This window comes from Eutrigla gurnardus (genome assembly GCF_963514095.1).
Source record: "Eutrigla gurnardus genome assembly, chromosome: 19".
NCBI lineage: Eukaryota > Metazoa > Chordata > Actinopteri > Perciformes > Triglidae > Eutrigla > Eutrigla gurnardus.
Window position 1 is genome coordinate 1,439,271 of NC_139930.1, and position 18,614 is coordinate 1,457,884.

General features: G+C 41.7%; 1 protein-coding gene across 1 annotated transcript in view; it reads right to left on the reverse strand.

Moving 5' to 3' along the window:
- Positions 1-17,599, reverse strand: part of ror2 (receptor tyrosine kinase-like orphan receptor 2) — a 52,656-nt gene extending 35,057 nt beyond the window's left edge. Inside the window, 1 exon segment of the mRNA XM_084034457.1 lies at positions 17,056-17,599. Coding sequence (XP_083890583.1) covers positions 17,056-17,119 — 64 coding nt within the window. The 5' untranslated portion in view covers positions 17,120-17,599.
- Between the last annotated feature and the right edge of the window lie 1,015 nt (positions 17,600-18,614).

Genomic DNA, 18,614 nt, shown 5'->3' on the forward strand with positions numbered 1-18,614 from the left:
GCAGGGGTTGATTTAGTAGACTGGCTTCATACAAACATTTCAGGTGGAGTCACTTTAGAACGTTAGGTCGACATGATGTTGCTGGCTAAGTTAAACCTCAATGCACAGAAGCAAATAACCACACGAGTGTCAAAGGAGGTAAACATTACTGAAAAGTTAATCACTTTGTTTGTTCCCTCCAAGAATCTAAGTGCTTAACGTGCTCCAAAGCTGCAAGCAGGCGTTATGTTTTCAAGTCAGTATGTTCATGAAGCACATCCTGCTGAGCAACTGGATTGTTGATAAGCTTGCATGGTGCCCTCTCTTCAGTTGACAGTGCCAGTACATGTTCATGTTGGAGTTGGCTTCAGATACAAGGTACGGTTACTTATACACAAGCGCAGCTAAACATAACCAAGCAGTTTTGTTTCATGCACATGTACATTCGACATTTACATTTAGGGCATTTAGCAGACGCTTTTGTCCAAAGCGAGTTACATTTGTCAAAAGAAGGAAACAAAGAAACCACAACATATCATTGCCAATAAAGTAAGAGCTAAAATATAGAAACAAGTGTTAGATCCTCGTCTGAGTAAAGTAGTAGCTGTTCAGCGTCGTGTAGAGTCGAGGTGAAGTCTGAACAGGTGAGTCTTGAGCCTTTTACGGAAGATGTTGCCTAAACGTAACTTTGTAGGTTTTGTTTCAAAGTGTTTCAAACTGTGACTGTTTGGTTCGGATGGTTCCATGGAAACATCGTTGAGAGTGCAGTTTAGTTGTATGGTAAGATAATTTTATAGGTGACAGAGTTGCACAAGGTTGTTAAAAGTTCAGGTAATGAGTAGTGTTAATGTGTGCAAATGGAGACCAATACTCTTCTCATTGAACCAAACTGAAATGAGCAACTCTGAGACTGCATTATTGGATTTGCTTTGATGTTTAGCATTACAACAACAAATTGGTTTGTGTATTATTTAAACTCTTCAAAACTAGCTTGTCTTGTGTGAAAGACCTTCAGTGTAAAGTGCTTTTGCTTCTCTTCCTGCTCGAATTGGCACAAACTGCTACATTCTATCTGTTAATCTGGCACTTGACCGGTTGCCTTTCAGACTCCGCATATATATTGCTCTGGTCTCTGTGTATGTGGAGGGGCACATATTATCTCCCAGTCTAAACAAGTCAAGTCCTGGTCAACCTCCCTCTCTAGATATCCAATTCAGACCAAGCTGTGTGCCTCCTCTGTCTCCCTCACTCTTGTCAGACTCTCAGTTTTCTGTCATGGGAATTATTCAGGGCTTCCTCAGTTACACAGGATGGTGCAGTCTTAGAAAGCAATCTTGGGATTTGATTGAACAGAAGTGACCATATTTGCTCTTGTTGTTGGATGAGGATGAGGGGAAACGATCCATCAAGGGCAGAGATTTTGGGTTCACGACACAGTGAAAAAAGATATTGTTCAAATGCTTATATTAACCTTTAGTCTACATTTGCCATTAAGCGTTCCTACCACATCTACCAGCATTAAAACAGGAAGGAAGTTGTGGTAAAGCCCACCATTGCTTGTTTTGATTGGCTGCCTGGGTCCGGTGTGACAATGATGCGCTGGCTTTGAAAAGTTGAGAACGTTTGAACTTTTATCCATGTCTAAAAACAGGCATGTTTGACATGCATGCTGCAGTTTAACCAACTTCCAATGAACGGTGGAAGTTTGGAAATGTGGAAGGATTTATGAATAGTTCTCTCATATATAATTGCGTATTATTTAATTATGTCCTGATGAGATTTTTTGTGAATGTTGCTATCAAAGATGCCTATATGGATGGAATACTCATTCTACCGAGTTGCACTACAGGTCATTCCTGCCTGTGGCTGTCCAACTATACAACTCCTCCTGCTAAACGGTGGCCCCCCTGACTGTATAGCATCTATCCTGGCCAGATACTACGTGCAATAACCTACCAGCATAACCGTCAACTTTATTTAATAATACCTCCTTATGACACTACTATGTCAATACTACAGACTACTACTTCTACCTCACCAGAAAATACACAAATGGACCATATAGTGTTGTTTTTTTATATGCATACATTGTACATATAAAACTAATATTTAATGTCACATATGTTTATACGTTTATACATATTTGACATTACTATGTTTAAGGACTATTGTTTATAGACACTTTATTTATGATCACATGACTCTCTTTCTTCCTAACTGTTATGAAGTTAAAGCAGCTGTACAATTTCCTGAGGGATTAAAAAAGTATTCTGATTCTGATAGTTAAACTTCATCTTAACCTTAATGTTGAAATGGGACACTGATTAACAAGAAACTTTAAAAATTGCACTTCATATAAAGAAGTTTGCCGACCTCTGGACTTAGGAATCTGGCAATCATGAAGCAGAATTGTTATGAAATCAGATACACATGCAATGCGGGTTGAGCATACCATCCTCACTTTGTTACCAGTTGAAACAGGAATGGCAAACGTACAGCAGGAGACAGAAGCAGCAATCAAAAAACATGAGGACTTCATTTACGCCCCACCAAAAGCAATGTCCTGTCATATGGAATGAACAATCAGGGAAAAAGGAATGAAATTAAGCCAATTCAGACAAAAAATGAGAGCAGCTACTGAAGTTTTGACCTGTCATTAAAGCCACGGGTCAGTGTATCTGATGGAAGCACACCACAGATGGCCCTGAAGCTACATACCATGCACTCACTCATTTTATGGCCCCAACATAAAACAGGTCAAATCGGGGGTCTGAGATGGGAAGGATTTGACCTCTGTTGCTTAGGTATATGTAGTATAACAGTAACGGTTACCTTCCGCAAAAAAATTACCCTTAATAGTTGAAACAGGAATGTGCATAAACATCTCCATGTTTTGTACTTTGTTGGTATGATTTGAAAAAAAATGAAAGATTCTCAAAGCAATCAAAGTCGTGTTTCTCAAAAATTTACCCCAACGTTAACATATACAACAGGAAGAATATTGGGCCCAAGATGGAGCCTTGAGGAACCCCCAAATTAAGTGGTGTCACAACTGAAAAAATATTCACCTAGGTGAACCAAAAAACTGTGAGGCAATGCCTTGAGGTGTGATTACAGGATTCTATGATCCACAGTGTGAAAGGTGGTCAGGTCTAAAATCACCAGAATTGTGTTGAGTTCCCTGACTCAACAGTTAAAAGAAGGTCATTCAAAAATGTCATTAGAGCTGATTCACGACTGTGATGTGATTTAAAGCCAGACTGAAACTTTTCATAAATGACGATTATCTAAAGACGATTGCAACTGAAACTACTTTCTCCAGAGCTTTAGACAGAAAATGTCATTTAGAAATATGTCTGAGATTAGAGAGAACCAGAAGGGTTCATATTTTTATGAGAGGCTGCACTACAGCATGTTTGAAGCAGCTGGGACACACCCTGTGATAAGAGTTTATCAATGCAAAAATACCGACGTATTTTAGGAAATGAGAGGGAATGCTATCTAGAGGGCAATTTGTGGGGCGCAAATGCTGCACTACCTCTGATAAGGACATTGAAACAGGCTGAAACAAATCAGAGACTGCTGGGCACAGTGGAGAGACGGAGCAGTCTGGGGCTAATGGAATGGGAGACGACCGAAGAGAAGAGATCTTGTCGATAAAAAAATAGAGAAGGTTTTCACAGAATGTGGGCGTTGGCACAATGTGACCTGTATCAACGGGATTTATACGAGAATTTAAAACACTGCTATTTTGGTAAGCAATTACGTAAAATTCCTAAGAAAACATGGGCCTTGTCCTTCCATTTTCTCTCAGCTACTCAACAGCATACAGTAAGCGCTCTGAATGTTGTTTGGGGCATTTATTCCAATATGGAGCAATCTAAAATCCTTTATAAAACCTTTATTGAACTTTGTTTGTTTGCACTCCACACACAGAGCCAATATAGCTGAATATATTCCAAATTCTAACTCCTATCCACCACCAGTCCTACCTGCCATGTGTATTCTTAATGTGAAGAAGGATGCGGAAGTACAAATTGGCATTGTTATCCATTTATTGCAATTAAATTACAGGAATTTGCATTAAACCAGTTTGCAGATACACACAAATCGACCCCTGGTCAAACATGTGACACACCATTAGGATCCATATTATGACCATTGTTATTTCTCATCTATATAAATGATCTTACTGCATCATCTAACATCACATCCCCATTGCTCTATTCAGGCAACGCCCAACTGTTTGCTTCAAATAGGAATTTGACTCAATCATGATCTTCACAATTACATAATATGGTTTTAAACAAGTAACATGTAAAAAATGTATTTGCATGAAATACAAAATATGACAGCGAGCCAATTAAACTCCATATCAATAATGTAGAAATGATTAAAGTTCCATCAACATTTTTTGGGGTATTCTGATAGATGATCAGCTTGGTTTTACCTACAATGTAGTCTCTTGTGATTCTGAGGGAAAAAAGAGGTTTAGCGTATGTCTCTTAACAGTATTCTAATTGAATTGATCAATTAATCCGCAATAAACGTCGCAGTTTGAAAGACATGTTTAACCAACACAACAAAACATGCTACAAAACGGCAAAGTCGGGTTCCGTAAAAAAAACATCATGACTGTAATTCAAACACAACACAATAACTATTGGCTGTAATGGGACACGAACATCAGTCTCCCAGTGAAAGTCTCTTCACCACCAACACCTCCTCCCTACACGGACCTCTAGGACATGATTGAAACTGAGTTATGATGCTAAAAGAGCAAACGTAATAGACAACAAAATACATTTCCTTTCGAAATGTCATTCATAATGTAGTTGAGATGTGGGGGAATGCTATTTTTCATTTTGACCAGGCTGAAACCTCCAAAATACTTTATATTTGTTTCATGCAATTTTAAGTTAGATTTAAGTTTTTTTTATGCATGTGAAACAAATAAAACAAAACAAAATATGTAACAAAAACAGATTAATGTGGCCTCAGTGTTAAGTGTTGAGTGGACAGTATGCTTCATTCTACAGCCACTCAACCACAGGAACTTTGTCGACAGGGACGACAATCTTTCTTTGTAACTCAGTGTGGTTCATCCACATGGACCAGGGTCTGACTTTGAACCCTCCAAGTTGGGGCCTGGTCGTAGATCGTACTTTCTGAACGTTTCGGGGGGAGGTTCACAGGGACGGTCGTCGCTGATTGAACAAACACACAGTGCTTCAACCCGTGTACTGCTTCATTCATAAAACAAGGAAGCACTCCGGCATCAATTTAGGACCATGTTAGGATGCAGGCAATATGAACAATAAAGTTAGGCTTTGCTGTTGCTTTCAGACTAGACAGACTTTTAAAAAAAGACAGAGAGAGCCACAGTGAGCTGAGAGGGCAAATTGTGGAAAAGAGAAAAAGTTATTTATTTTATTGTTTATGTACTTTAGCAAAAATAAATAACCATCAAATAATTGCCTCTTTTTTTTTTTACCCTTTTAGATCACAAATATTGTCATTTTATCATATTCACCTATTTAACAATATATGCCGTATTACTAAATCAATATACAATATTTATTTCTTAACACATCTAACTATAGAACTATCTGAAATGTAAATCATACCAAATCTGCACAGAGAACTTGCTTTCTTTCTTCCAGCCACACTGGAAGCATTCCTGGGACTGCATTCCCATAAATAAATGTTCCTCTCAAACACAAACCATATCCACATGTGACAAATATTGCTCCTATTATCTAGATACATGTAAGTGCACATGATGACTGTATCATGGCACTCTCTGGATTGTCAGATGGTATCACGTCTTGCCTGCAATGGAATTTCCTCTTTACTGATGCTGTTTTCCCACCTTGCAGGCCCTCATCCCAGCGGCAGCTTTCAAGGCGTAACTCCATCCCTGTGGCTAAGTTACAACAACAATAGCTATCTCATAAAAAGGGAGGCACTTCCCCTCAAATATTTGGCCATTTAGAGGCTCAAAGACAAGACAATAAATGAGACTGAAGGCCGTGATGGGGGAAGAGCTGAGTCATTTGCATTTTATTGGCTCTCTGATAAGCGTGTGCATACCAATCTAGTCTGTCGAAAACTAAGGTCAGCTGTGAGAAAGAAAGCTTTTGGATGCATGTAAAACAAAGCTCTACTGTCAACTGTTTATCTTTGTCCAAACCAGCTCTTAGTCATTCTTTCCTTGGCTGGGGAAGAGCAGGAATGTGGAGCTGTAAGGTATAGGCCTACCATACAACACAATGTTACATTCAGAGATTTGGTTGTGAACAAACTGCGAAACTCTGCTCCTATTTTCTTCTACACTCTTCCTCTCTGGCCGTCTGAGCTATGATTAACAAAGCATCTGCTGCAGGAGGAGGGACAGGCTATTAATTTGACAACCCTGCTGTTAACATATTTCCACAGACCAATAGCAGGCTGCGAAGGCCAACCACCTCTTACCAAGAGCATGTTTTACTCTTCTGTCTCCACGAAGAGATCTGCTTCAGTTTCAACAGATGAATCAATAAACACAAAGTCACGAAATGCGACGTGCAGTGCTTTAAATGACACACAACCTACATTCTGTACACTGTGAACTTGAGACCACGTTCACTATGGCCACATGTAAAACTGCAGTGGGTGGATCATAAAATAATAATATGTAAATAAGGAAACTGTATATAAGAAGTGGACATAGTAGAAGGAACATTCCCATTCAAATGAAAGTAGCAGGATGGTCAAAGCGGTGGCCATTTCTTTCTTTCTGGCCATTGTAGCAGGATAAAGCATATAAGTCAGTCTCACTGAGGTGAGGTTTGGCACCGATGACTATCGACTATCACTCCAGTGGAGTCGTAACGATACACAGGGTAGATCTTTTAAAATCAAACAATGTACTGTATCTGAATACAGTAACATGGACCAGATCCCTGTTGACACTGGAGAAACCTGCTTCTAACAAGTTCACCAACTGAAGCCAAGGTTTAACCTTCATGGAAGCCTTTTATGTACAGAAATCCACGAGCTATACAACACAATAAAACAACCAGATAATCTGAAAATATTTGTCACATACAACCTGAGGTTACCTTAATGTATTGTTTGCGTTCTAATCTTTATCTTTTTTTAAATTTACTTGAATTGTTTGTCATCTCACCCCGTGGTATTTGAGAATGGTACGGAGTATTTTCCTGGGTATTGGTATCGAGTTTGAAATACTAATATTGTGACAACCCTCCTCCAGATACCTCATAAACTAGCTACCTAGCTACCTGGCCAGACATCTGTCTCCAGAGAAAATGTGGCACCATAACATCCAACATCAGCTGCTGTTTTCTGTTGTACACGACCCCTGAATACAGTTCAATGTCCGTTCTCCTCCTATTCCATTTCTATGGTTTAGCCTTACTTCAATTACCAAATGTTCATTAAAGATTAACTATGGATTAGATTAGATAAGATTAACTACAGAGATCATACTGTTCAGTATCATCACTGTTTCCTAGAAGGACAACTTTTTGGAGATAAAACTACTAATGTATACAACTAGTTTCTACGAATTGAGTTAAGAATGCATGTGAGAGGGATTCAGATTCATATATAACCTACATAAATAAATACAAAAAGGCCTCTGAAGACATTTACAGCAGTAGAGAAGAATGTGCCATAAAACACGAGAACACATCCTGGGAAGCTTTAATTAGATCATTATGCACACTCTCAACAACACTGCCTGTGGCTCCAAACCTCCTCTAATCCAAAAAGATGATGGCCAGGAACACGTTGGAGTTGAGCACGATTAAAAACATCCACAACTTCTTCTTCTTCTTCTGGGAAACACAGACGCAACATTTCTTCTTCCACAGCAAAATATTCTGGATTAATAACCGTTATATACAACCTAAGACACAAAAGGCCTGGCAGCTTCACCTTTGACCTCTGAGTGTGTGTAGACAGACTACACAATTTATACTAACACGGTTAGAGAGGTGATCCAGCCAACTCCCAAACCAAACAAGTGCTACAACTCCCAACACACTTAAAGGACTGCAGGATTTATGACGTGTTTTGCCTGTTGCAGAATTGATCTGCCTCCCCATCAATGAAAATCCAGCCATATGTGTTCAACCTCCTCAAGTCCACACACTCTATATATAGTACTCTGTAGCTCACCACTGAGGTAAGGCCCTCATATCCAAAAGAAGGCCTGCTAAGACCCTCCCATCTGAGCCTGAGAGGAACTGACCTTGCATTTGAGGATTTATTGCTTTAATTTGCCTTTAGATGGGGCTGTATGCCGACCATAGAGGTAGACCAGGCGTTGTTCATGTGATAAGCACGACATGACATTGTAATTGTGACACACATCAGTGTGTTTTCACGGCTCACTGGGAAGAGAGGAAGCAGCTCTGGAGGCGGATGTCTGGCTAGTTAGCTAGGTAGCCTAGCTGGTATCTTGACTATTAGACCCACTGCTGTTTACTAGCCCGCTGATCCGCTCATTTTCTAGAACCAGTGTAGCATTTAAGAATGATAGAATTAGCAAGCTAGCTAGCTTGCTAATTCCACTGCTTTTAAGTTGCAATACATGGTATTATCCCAATAATTTGCTATAAAAATCTTGACACTTGATAAGTCTCTTGTCACATATAAGAGACTAAGGGCGTTCGGATCGATCGGCCACAGATCATTATCGGCCATTATGCGTTGTAGTTAAATAGTTTGATCGGTGGTCTCTAATTTCCAAGGGAGTTTTGTTACAGCGTAGCATTGCTGCTAGCCTCTGGAAGATGCATTGTTGGTCATTTCAGACACTTCCAGTTTGCCTACTGCAAACTTCAAAGTATTCAGAAACAACTGGGCCAACCTTTTCAAAGGCTACAGCAAAATGTTCTCACCCCGATGAACGGTATTGTATATACAGTCTGTTAGTTATGGGGCCGTCTATGACTTACCTTCCATGTTCACCATCAGGCAATTGAAGTTGCTGGACATGATGATTGCCTGCCCATCACAACAGATCAGCTCATGAACTGTACATGTTATACGTGGTCCAGAAGAGATTCTGTGAATTTGAATCTGCTGCCTCGATACCATCGCCACGGTTACTTTGATGTTACTGAGGCTGGTGAAATGGCGATGTGTTTTTTTTTTTCATCAAATTTGATTTAAACATACAATAGGCTAAATAACATAAGGCTACCGTTTCAAAGCAACTATGTACATTTATTCACAAGAGTCCACATAACAACAACATAGCACTATCAGGGCGCTAAATATAATTGAATTGAATTCATGAATGATTCTGGTAGGCGGGGAAACAGCTGTTTGCAGCGTGCATCCCTCGCTCTGGCCCATCTGAGTCCCAGGACAACTCTGCACACACCCACCCGCTGCCTCTACACACCAAAAACAACCACATCATGGTTCTGAAACACCAGTCGACAGTCACATCAAGTGCTTTAAAATAATAACTTGGAATAGACAGAATATACATAATACTTTAAGGCCATGGTCTTATCAAAACAAGTGTCAAGCATAAACTACAAAAGCCATAAAATAAACAAAATTGTTTTTTTTACAGTATAAAGACTGATATTTCTCCGACACACTCGAGCCACAGATGCGTTGCTGCTTTCTGATGGCCCAGCCGTTGGACCAGTGCAGCACAACGCTGAGGCCAATTTGGCAGCAAGACTCCCCAAGAGGAAGGACCACAAGCTGGCTCTTCGCATGCTACGTATGCTGAACTGTTGGATGACAAGCCGCTTATTTTTTGGCAAGACAATAAAAGATGCTTCCCCGCTCTCACACAAGCAGCAACCGCCTACGTAAGTGCAGATAGCGAGTGACTTTTCAGCATTGCAGGGAATATTGTAGTTGACAAGAGCAACAGGCTGTCTGCCAGAAATGTGGAGAGAGTTGTTAGCCACGTTTCAAAATGGATAAAACTGCAATGTTTTTGACCTGGAAAAAATTGGCATGGTCAAGGTTCTTCCTATAGTTTCCCTTGCACTAAGAAGAGAAGACCAGTTTCTCACCTCACCTACAAGTACAGGCATTCCAATAAAAACCTCCCAGACACATTTTATGTTTCTTCTCGGTGGCCTTTAACCTCCTCCCAACCTGTGAGCTGGCTGTATCTACATTAAAGCAGACACATGATCTCCTTCCTCTCCAACACCCATTAAGTACTGCATTAGAAAACCTTTATTTCTCAACTCCACGCTGTGCTTTAAAACGTTCTCTCTGCTTCTGTGAGTTTTCTTCTGAAGCTGTTCCCTCTACTTTCTGTTCCCCTCTTCAACGTGGTCTGTTTATACTCCACACATAAATACAGACACGACACCCTGAAGCATTAGAAAAACACAGGGTTCCACAGTCAACCCGTCATCCAGCCTTTCCTCCTACAAACTATTTGCAGGCCTCCTCTTCTGTTTCTGCTTACCAGCTCCAGCATTCAGCAGCACATGTTAACGTCTCATACCTCTTTCGTTTACATTGCAATCAAGTAGGGATGGGACAATATAGGATTTAATCGCAATAAACAAAACACTCACAATAAGTTGATCATGGTGAATTTCCTGTATTAATGCAGAGAGACCAGATGATTGTTTTCACAAAAGAATGTCTCTTGTCTGTGAAACAATACAAATGTTGTTTGTGAACAAAATGTATACTGATTCCAGTTGGAGTTGCAATTTAAAAAGTTTTAAACATATTATGGTGATTATTATTTTGACCAGGATAATCGTGACATCAAATTTTCATATTGTTCCATGCCTACATCAAGATAAGGCCATCTATGATATAAATGATCATAATGTAGTCTTTGAATTAACAGCATGGCACAGTAATATTACAACTGTGATTATTTAAATAGCTGATCACCAATTAAACAGGAAGTTTATAGAAAAGCCACAAAACTAAAATGTCTAAAACACACCACTTTTGTTATGGTTGTATGCTAACAGAGTCCATCCTGTCAGTAAGTCCATCCAGTCCATGGGAATGCCTTGCATGGCTCTAATTAAACCCAGATCCTGGATTATAATGAGTACCAGACCAGAGACAGCAGTATGCTTCCTGTTAGTCACTTTTCTCTGCATTGCCACCTCAAATCAACAAATACAGGAAAGATTTGAAAAGCTCCTCATTATCACCAGATACTGCAATGTTTTTTCCCACATGTATTATGTAATTACTTTTATGCTTAAATTAGGAAGCGTGTACATGGATCACCAACATTTTGTTCACATCTGGTCCTGCACAATATGCCTGAATGAGGCTTACTTGTTTACGACATCTTGCCTGCTATTCTCACCATGACTTGCAGCATCTCTGTTGTTCTACTGAACAGACAGACCGTCATTCATTCCCTGAGTATACTGGTGTTGGCTGGCAGCAAGCTGAAAACATGAAAAATTAAGTTTCATACGGTGTGGCCTGCCTGCATTACAGCCACAGCATGCACCAGATGAATTAGGTTGTTAAATAAAATGTTGTAAAATATGCCATGAAATACACATGATGTTTGTCAATTTAAAAGAAAATTTCACTCGCCAAGAAAGTCTCCCTTTCTCACACAAACACTGAAGTATCAGACTGTGAAAATACCTAATTATAATGACGACAAACCCAAAAGTGCGAAGTGACGTCTTGCAGAAGCTACGATGCTGGTGTGTTGGGTACCAAGATGTAATGTTACTATAACAACAGGTCTCTCTGTGTGTTGGGTACCAGGATGTAACGTTACTATAACAACAGGTCTCTCTGTGTGTTGGGTACCAGGATGTAACGTTACTATAACAACAGGTCTCTCTGTTTGTTGGGTACCAGGATGTAACGTTACTATAACAACAGGTCTCTCTGTGTGTTGGGTACCAGGATGTAACGTTACTCACACCAACAGCAGGGTTTTGTCTTCTTTTGCTTCCTGGCTGATAAAAAGAGTCGCTGCTAAGATAACATTACATTTGTGATGGGACATAGCTAAGTTAGCTAGCTAGCTAGCAAGCCATGCAACGGCTGTGTTGGTGACGTACGATGTGTGAGACCAGAAATGTAGTTTGTTAAGTGAAACATCACTGTTTTCCGATGGGACGGCGTGTCTGGCGTGCCACCTCTCTTCGTCATACCTTCTTTATAAATCTGATGAAGAATGCATGTCTGTTTTGACAGTTTTAGTTTAGTCGTGAATCAACAAATCATTTTGTGCGTCTGGCCCCAAGAGTTCTAATTTTTGTCAGTCATCACTCAATTACATCTGGAAATGTACAAAAATGTGGGGCCTCTGGCTGTCTGTGGTGGTGCAGCTCTGTATATCAACACAATAGCAGCCTGCAGTTTTCCTAAAGCTGTTTTACACTCCACTCTCCTTTGAGTGCTTGTCACCGGCCAGAAATGAGCTGAAACTTCAAACAAAGCCACGGCTGTTGCAGTCAGGACGGCACTGATGGAAGAAGGGATGACACCTTGCGATGGGGCTGATGTAAAGGTCATATTAAAAGCACTGCACTTCTGGTTACAGAAAAATGAGCCAAGCAGCAAGCTGGTGTACAGCAGCTGGGTGCTGGGTCTACTGGTCCCTCCCCCTCTCTCTGTGCTGCAGGGAAAGCTAACTAGCTACCTGGCTAACTAGCTACCTGGCTGACTAGCTAACTAGCCAGCCATCTTTTTCCAGAGCTGCGTCCTCTCTGACCTCTGAAAACTGTCTGATATCTGTTCTACTGCTTCTCTATGGATATACTATGCAATGGTCCCAAGTAAAGTTTGTGTAGGATTTAGGACCTTGCTCTTAACCCTCAGATCCCTCAGTAACGCGTCCCACACATTTCCACAACCTCCAGATTGCATTGCTTCCCTTCACAGCTGGACAGTGATGTAAGAACAGGGATGGGAGGTAAAAGGACAGCGTTGTACAGTAGATGTATGCTATTGTGAGTATGCCATCTCCCTGAGTGTTTGCGTCTGCCCTGTAGCTAAATTTCAAACCCATTAGTTCATACAGTATCAAACCACAGACAGAGCCCATGCTGTGGCAGATGTGTTTATTAAGCTACGTCTAATTTGACTGGGGGGGCACCTGATTACAACAGCATTAATACTATTTCCTCATACTAAGTATGAGACTCCAGCTCTGCATGAATCACTCTCACCTGCTGTTTTATGTCTGCTTTCAAAAATGCTCAAAATATGTTTTTTTTAGTTTAGTTAGTTTAGTGTTTTTAGAGTGACCCTGAAAAAGAACCGGAGAATGAGCATAATACGTTCCCTTTAAAGGAAAACAACATTGTAATCAAGAGATACAGCTAAGAGCTCTGAATACATACCTCACTGAAGTAGGTCCTAGGGAAACAACATGAGACATTATGATATTATATTTTGGAGGTACACCCAAGATGACAATAACTGAATTGCAAAGAAAACCCTCCTAAAACCACAGAAAACACACGTAGTAAGTCAACGTTGAAGACTGCATAGTAACTATAATACACACTTTTTTGAAAAACTCAAATCAATTTTGGAGAGAAGCAGACAGAGGGGTCAACAATATGTGTTACTGCAGTTCCATAATTAACGTTACATTGTCTTACGTCTTCGCTGGGAGAGCAAACCAGCTAACTCGTTTACTGCTGTTACATGTTTAACAGTTCTTTATCTGAACTCTTCACTGGGAGAGCGTTTCTTTTCAGGCCACTTGGTTGACTAAATTCCTGGTGTGAAAAATTACATTTGATTTAAATATTCCTTGATTTGTCCTTGTACTGCAAAGGTGTTGAGCAGCAGCTGCATTGTTCCTTTAGATGAATTCTACTTTAAATATTGGGCTCCTTCTCCACCACACTGCCAGATCATAGATGCAGCCACTCAGTCTCGTTCCAACTCCTGAATATGGAACGCTCCCTGATCTACTTTTCCTGGATCGTCTGTACACTCTCCGATGGATTTGTACATCATAAAGGTCAGCTAGGTGTCGTTCTAAACTTTTATCTTTTTCCTCCAATGGTTTCTCTGAGCTGTGAGTCTGGACGGCTGGATGCCAAAACCCCCTAGGATAAAATAAATGTTTGATTCCATAACGCTGTCATTTGTCTCATCCTCTTTTGTGCTTGGTGTTTGACTCTTTTTGCATTTTAAATGCAAAGCTGAGTTGATCACTTTAACGGGTGGGTGGGAGCGTTCTGAGATGGGCTGAAAGGAGCCTAATATGGGAGAGTTGTAAGTAGGATGCCACAGCTGTAGTTTACTGTAATATAACTGTGTGTATTGTATTGTGGGATTGTTTTCCAATCACCACAGGGAAACGCTACCCTGCACGTGTGGGAGGCGTCACCTCCTCACGGTGTGCCTGGCTCAGCGGCCACAGCCTGCACTTCCTGTTTCCTGGGTCCCCAGCAAAAAGCTAATAGGGCAACACAGAAGAAGTGAACAGCCATGATTTGATTTTACATAAACAGTTTACTATCAGATAAAAGCAGAACATCTCAGTCAAAGTCATGAAAATCATCTCACGCCCAGGGGGTCCGACCCCCACTTTGGGAACCCCTGACCCAGACCACCTCCCTATGCAGATTTCCACAGACTCATTTAAATGGCATTGCGATAGAGGAAACATAATCCACATGAAACAATGTTCCCTTTAAAGGTATAGAATGTGTAATGTAGGCTGCCATGTGAAGACCTAGCGTTGCATGAACGTTCATGTTGCACTAAGGTGTCTGTTAGTCCACGCAGAGAGCCGCGTGGCACTGAGTGATGTCACTGATGCGTCTTTATAGATGAGATTGCTCTTAATTGATCTCCACCCAACCACATGTACACGATTGCATTGTTGTGTCTAGGTTTATTTTTCCAACACTTAACCTGGAAATGGTTGTTTTCCTTTTTTTCCACATTTCCCCGGGTTTGTCATGACTGGAGGAGCCGTGAATGTTACGCAGCTATGCAGCTGGGCTTGTTTTTCAGTTTCCCCAACAGGCGTGTGTTAAATGTGATCACAGGGATGACTTAAACACCCCCCACAGCAAAGGAAGGCCCTCCAGCTCCACTTCCACAGCAGCTCTCCAACCCCAACATGAGTCATATGCTGACGACTACTCCTTATTAATAAGCTTCCACTTCATCCGGCTGCTGCCTGGGCTTTCACCGATTTCTGATTCTTCCTCTATACCAGGGGTTCCCAACGTGGGAGACGCCGAGGGGGAGCGGGAGATGGTTTTCATGACTTTGACTGAGATGTTCTGCTTTTATCTGATAGTAAACTGTTTATGTAAAATCATATCATGGTTGTCAGGCTTTGGCTCAATGATATCTGGGATCGGCTCCAGCCCCCCCGCGACCCTGAATACAGGATAAGCGGTAGACAATGGATGGATGGGTTGTCAGGCTGTTCTGTTCTTCTGTGTTGTCGTTATGTCCTGTTAGTTCTTATGTTATCCTCCGGGGATAGTGGGGGTCTCCAGTCCCTGGCACCGTTATTCTGGGGGTCGCGGGCTGAAAAGGTTGGGAACCCCTGGTCTATACAATGTCCTCACATTCAGTTATTAACTTGTTATACAAATCAGATTTAAAAGAAATACTGACCACTCAGCTGGCCTGTATCATTCTAGGAAATCAGCAATTCCACCCAATCACTGTTATTTCTCTTGTTTCACCTCTGCCTTTTCTTTTCTTCTTCTACAAACTACAACCTCACCGACACGTCCTCGCTGTATGCCACAGGAATAACCAACACCATCTCCTACAAACCATGTTCCCACAGAACTGCATTACGCTTCCAGACAAACACATGGTCTCTGAACCAAACACTGCAGTTAAACTGCAACTTAATAACAAAAGTTACTTTGCAAGTATTTTCCATTTCGTAATATATGTTAAAACACATGGAAGACATGAAGTTTTAAATCCACACGACATGAGATTGTCAGGTATTTTTATGTGGAAGCTCATATGCTAAAACAAACTGTCACGTGTAACGGCATTTAACATTTTACAAAATTAAAATATAGAGATCTGAACATTAGTGAATCGCAAATATAATGTAATAAATCGGTAAAAACACTCATTATTGTTAGTTTCCATAAGCACACATGAGAGTTACTACTGTTTCCCACACAATGGATGGATTTACATATATATAAAGAAGGGGGGGGGGGGGGGGGATATTATCTTAATATTTTGCCTGGCAATGTTGTATCGATACACGTCTGAAACTATCAATGTGTAATTATATAAACTATTATCGAATTGATTGGATCATAACTCATGGGGGTGATGGTATTGATAATATCATACTGGGCCTCTGATTCCCCCGCCCTAAAGAATATCAAATAATTGACCATATAAGGAGAGAGCAGGCTTTGTTTTAGAAGAAGAAACACATTGTGTTGGCTTGTCTTTTGTTGCACTGTGTGGAGGGGGGCTGCTAACCATTTAACGTGGCCCTGCCCCCCCCCCCCCCCCCCCCCCCCTCCCTTTCACTTCAGACCAAATGGTTAGTCCTCAAAGCTCGGACTGAAAACAGGAAATCTCCATACCCCCCCCCCCCCCCCCAGGAGGAGTAAATGAATTAGCATGAGTGACAAAGAAGCAGACCCCCTCCAGCTACGTTCAATTAACATGACAACGACACAGTGGCCCTTTGAGTCCGACACAAGCACATTTCTATGAAGACCCGGGGCCGCAAGGACACATGTCAACAAGCTGCAGGAGGACAAGGCAGAGTGTTTAAGTGACCCCCCTGGAAGGACCTGAACGTTGGAGTGAAATGTGCGCGAACAGACGCTATGAAACGACAAGCCTCCTAATAAAAGACACCTGAAGTGTTCCCTACTTCTTCTATGAACGGTGAAGGCAGGCTTGTTCCCGCAGTTGGAAGAGATGTCTTCGGGAAAAGTCACTATGAGCCTTTTTTCCTCCTAAAAAGTGAGAGTCCTGCAGACGGAGCAACCAGGAGCTTCTAACAGACCGACTCCGTGTCGTGTAAGGCCGACTCTCAGAAGACTAAGGAGCTTCAGCACGTTATGCAACCATCTCTCCTGAAGTGTGAAACGGACTTACCGCGGCATCTCACGTCTGGAAGCAGGACAAGCATCCAAAGCCAACTCTCCAGGAAGGTTCTCATAGCGCCAATGTGTTCGCGAGCAGGGCCGAGGAGCAGGGCAACCACTCTCTCGGAGCTCGGCTTCTTCTGCGGGATCTTCTTCTGCTTCCCCAAGTCAGCAGCGGGGCCCGGAGAGAACGCGCGCCGTCCAGGTCTCGGGGGGCTCGGGCATGGAGGAGCGGGCGAGGTGCGTGTTCACGGAGGGGAGACGACCCGTCATCTGGTGTGCGCAGACCGGCACAGACTGGTCGAGGGTCCTCGCAGGGCTGCGGATCTCAAAGTGGTCTCTGTCTGTCCTCGCGGGGAGACGACGCGAACTGGGAAAAGTGGAGCAGACGCACGCGCGTACTTCCACGCACGCGGTAACGCGCGGTAACGTTTGTGTCGAGGGCCCCATCTAGAGACAGAACCGGACTAGTGTTCCTGTCTCCGCACTGAGACTCTCCTCGTCTGGTTAACAATCAGATTTATTTCTCTCCATAACAACATTCCGTCACACCAGTGGAAGGGAAATACACATGTAGGTGTTTATATTACTGCGTTTCTATTTGTCTGTAGATTTCTACTAAAGTCTCCAAGTTGCCAATGCAATGTTTGGTTTGGTAATGCAGCAACTTCTGGTTGACTGAAGCCCAGTGACGTTTTTAGGCCCATTTTAGGGGGCTGGAGCTACCCTAAATTGTTCCCAACCCCCCCAGATCATATTCTAGATGTATTTACAGACAATATCCTCATTTTGCTGGAATAAATACAGAAAAAATACGTACAAAATACATTTATTTGGGTAAAGTTCATATTGATGTTGTCAGATTTCACTGTGACCTTTAAACCCAGTCTTGGTTTATTCTACTCTATACTTTATCACAGAAACATTACTGAGCAGAATCACACTGTGAATGAGCCGAACTACAGGACAGTAACTGGTGTAATTAAAGTCCATTCTTTAGACCTGCAGCTTATCTAATGGAGAGTTAATCCCCCCCCCCCCCTCTTTAAATCCTAGTGACGTCCCTGCTGAAGCCAATGGTGAAGAGCGTCAAACCGGAATTCCCTCTGCTGGCCATCAGGGGGCGTCTGATTGTATAGAAGTCTGAGAAAATGGTCCTACTTCTCTCTGCTGGCCACCAGGGGGCGACTCCTCTCTGGTTGTATAGAAGTCTATGAGAAAATGGTCCTACTTCTCTCTTGATGTATTATCTCAGTAAACATGAGTTTATGGTCTCAATCTCTAGTTTCAAGTCTTCTTCAATCCAGCATGATGTTCATTTAGTACATTATGGTCCATTTAGAGTCAACTTCCTTCACTGGTTGAAACACTTCTAAGATGGCAACATCCAAAATGCCAAATTTGAGGCAGCGAAACTGAGTCGACAAACCGACGGGTGACGTCACCATGGCTACGTCCACTTATCATCAACAGTCTTTGAATGTAAAGGACATCTGGTAATACATCACAGCCTGTAAATGTGTATTAATAGATAGATGATATCACTGCCCCACAAAGGATGATAACATT